At 36.8% G+C, this 3749-nt stretch overlaps 1 protein-coding gene across 1 annotated transcript in view; it reads left to right on the top strand.

Annotated features, from left to right (window-relative positions):
- CD79A (CD79a molecule) overlaps nt 1-3462 on the top strand; it is a 44564-nt gene extending 41102 nt beyond the window's left edge. The window contains exon 5 of the mRNA XM_077456665.1: nt 893-3462. Coding sequence (XP_077312791.1) covers nt 893-1006 — 114 coding nt within the window. The 3' untranslated portion in view covers nt 1007-3462. The remainder of the gene's footprint in view (nt 1-892) is intronic.
- Nucleotides 3463-3749: the final 287 nt, after the last annotated feature.

A 3749-nucleotide genomic window follows, 5' to 3' on the forward strand; every position in this document is an offset into this window, starting at 1 on the left:
ATCCCCGTGTTTAGACAAAGTTTGTTAGAAAGGATGTATAGCAAGGTGCAGAGGGTTCATTCAGAATTTTTTGTTTTAACATGTGGTCACATCCTTTTAGAACCTGATGGGTTATACACTGAATATGTATAAACCATTTGGATTTGAGTACAGGCATAGCTTATTTCTTTTTGAAAATAAAATAGACTCAAACAATCATAGATTCCAATAATAATATATATGATATATAAAATAAAATAGACTTAAACCATTATAGTTTATAATTGTATGATAAATAATACAAACAATGACATAGACTGAAATTGTTATACTTTCAAATAAAAATTAATATGATATATAAAATAAAATTGATTCAAACAATTATAGATTCCAAAAATAATATATACAGTATTATTTATGAAATTAAATAGACTCAAACTATTATAGATTTCAGTGATAATAAAAATGATATAAAAAATTACATGATAAAAAATGACATAACATGACATACAGTAGACTCAAACTGTTTTCAATAAAAATGCACATTCTATATAAAATATACTCAAACAATAATAGATTCTATTAATAATATACCTTATGAATAAAATAGATGTAAACAATAAAAGATTCCAATAATAATAATAATAATATATACACGATTATATATAAAATAAAATTGACTCAAGCCATTATAGATTCCAATGGTAATAAAAATAATATAAAGAAATGACATGACAAAAAAATGACATAAAAGACTTAAACTGTTATAATTTCCAATAAAAATATATATATAAAATAAAATAGACTCTAGAAATGATAGTGTCCAGTAATAATATACTGTATATGATATATAAAATAAAACAGACTCAAAACATTATAGTTTCCCTTTAACCCTTTTCTTCCTGAATGTCAGGGGCTAAATTTGGAGGACTGCTCAATGTATGAAGACATCTCCCGTGGTCTGCAGGCCACCTATGAGGATGTGGGAGCCCTGCGGGCCGGTGACATCCAGCTGGAGAAGCCTTGAATGGTGGCACTGCCAGGACAAGCTGAAGCACAGAGAAGAATGGATGAAACTGTCCATTAGAAGCGCTCCTGTGTATAGTGTAGTCTTTCTATATCAGTCTGTTTGCCTCAATGTGTGTAACTGCTATATATTCATCTTTTGTACTAAAATTATATCATTCTTCCTTGTTTTGCATGATTTGTTTTAGCCCAAGTTAACCCGTTAAAATAGACTCAAACCATTAGGCTACTTTCAGACTGGGGCGGGGATCAGCGGTAAGGGGGCGCTCTAGGAGCGGTGAATACACCGCTCCTATAGCGCTGCAAAGATGTGACTTGCAGGACTTTTCTGCGGTGAATACACCGCTCCTATAGCGCTGCAAAGATGTGACTTGCAGGACTTTTCTGCGGTGAATACACCGCTCCTATAGCGCTGCAAAGATGCGGCTTGCAGGACCATCCTGCAAGTGCACCGCTCCAGTGTGAAAGCCCTTGGGCTTTCACACTGGAGACACAGGAGAGGCGCTTTACAGGCGCTATACCGCCGCTATTTTTAGAGCTGTAGCGCCTGTAAAGTGCCTCAGTGTGAAAGTAGCCTTATAGATTCCAATAATAATATACATGATATATAAAATAAAATATAGTATTAGTTAAAAATTTTAGACTCCAATAATATATATATATATATATATATATATATGTGTGTGTGTATGTGTGTGTGTATGTATATATATATATATATATATATATATATATATATATATATATATATTTTATATGATATATAGGTCTGACAGACAGCACTGCCTGTCACACCTGCCCATTCAGGTCAATAGGAGTGCACTGCACTGCATTGCAACCACACGCTAAATTATAGTTGCGCTTGCAGTGGAGTATATTAATACATAATCCCCCCCCGAATGCCTGGCAGCCGCTGCTCTAATGTTCTCTGACTGCAGATCACTTTTCAGAGGGTTGTAGACACCTGAACTGAAAATTTCCAGCAGCTGAACATCTTCCTTTGTGTATAAAATGCGTTGTGTGTAATAACTAACCTTATACTAGGTACAGCAATATATTATCAAGTATTTCAGTATTTTGTATTTGTAATGTTTAATGTCTTTTATAGGGAATATGTAATCAATAAATGCAGGATTGGACATGGAGCAGATCACTCATTAGACAATAACAGTCTCTTACCAACATCTGCATAAGTTTAAATAAGCCCTACCCATCTGCCATCCCATGTGATTCCATACATCCAATTATAGAAAGCAGAATACTTATCAGGTCCCAAACTTTCTAAACAAAAGGCTAGTTTACTGGCCTTCAGAGGCCGGACTGTGGCCATTCGGGATAGAATCTGTCCTGATGTCAGTGGGAGTAAACAATGCATTTTTAGTATTAGAGGGAGGAAAAACACCCCATTGTTGGTATCCATAGGAGGAACAGTGCACCATCGTTGGTGTCAGTGGAAGGAAAAGTGCCCCATCATTGGTGTCAGTAGGAGAAATAGTGCCCCATCGTTGGTATCAGTGAGAGGAATAGTGCCCCATTGTTGGTGTCAACGGGAGGAATAGTGCCCGTTTGTTGATGTCAGGAGCAGGAATTATGCCTTATTGTTGGTGTCAGTGGGAGGAATAGTGCCCGTTCTTGATGTCAGGAGTAGGAATTATGCCATATTGTTGGTGTCAGTGGGAAGAATAATGCCCGTTCTTGATGTCAGGAGCAGGAATTATGCCTTATTGTTGGTGTCAGTGGGAGGAATAGTGCCCCATTGTTGGTGTCAGCGGGAGGAATAGTGCCCGTTTCTTGATGTCAGGAGAAGGAATTATGCCTTATTGTTGGTGTCAGTGGGAGGAATAGTGTCTTGTATCAGTGGAAGTAAAAGTACCCCAAGGGCTGGATGAAGGCAAGCAAAGGGCCGCAGTTTGAGGAGCCCTGTGTTAAGGAAATATTATGGGTAGAGCCTATTAACATCTGTGCACTACTCTGCTCCACTGTCATGCATTTTGGGGCCTATAGAAATCAATAGCAGCACATGAAAATGCATGCGTGATTAATTCATTTTCATGTGTTTTAGCCCCCAGAAATAGTTTTCCTTTTTGTCAACATGAAATACACAAGACGCATGAGAATGCAATAAAAGTGCCAACACGTGTGCAAAGTATGCATCAACATTGATTGAAAAATATGTTAAAAATAATGAAAACATGAGCACAAAGGTTTGACCCTACTACTAGGGCTTCCTGATGCTTCCATACACAGGCCGTACACATTGAGGTTTCTGTTCCGAACGTTTTTACGAAATTCTGAAAAATGATTCATTAGAGCATTTGATGATGCCATTATAGAGTCAAATAATTTAATTCAAAGACCCTCAATAATTTACTTGGATTGCCATGTCAGTGTAAAGAACTTTAATGTTCATTTTTTGATGTTCCAATATAATGCAAATAAACACACAAGTAAACACGAGATTTCAAACTTTCTCGACCATACAGTAGAAGATGATCGATTTGTCCCCACTGACCATTATAAAGAAAATTCTACTAATGTATGGCTTTATTAGCTTTCTTCTCTGTCCTGGTCTGCAGATACGTTGCTCTCTACACTATACAGGGCAGACTGCAGACAATCCTAATGTATACAAAGCAATGTTCACAATGGCCTGGGCCTGTGATGACTTCCTCAAAAGGAAAGAAGGGTGAGGTAAGAGGCTATAGTTACCCCATTACATACATAAGTGTCACCAAGACGTGTTG

The sequence above is a fragment of the Lithobates pipiens genome, unplaced genomic scaffold (genome assembly GCF_037356315.1).
Source record: "Lithobates pipiens isolate NorthernLeopardFrog02 unplaced genomic scaffold, aLitPip1_a1.2 Scaffold_27, whole genome shotgun sequence".
Lineage (NCBI taxonomy): Eukaryota > Metazoa > Chordata > Amphibia > Anura > Ranidae > Lithobates > Lithobates pipiens.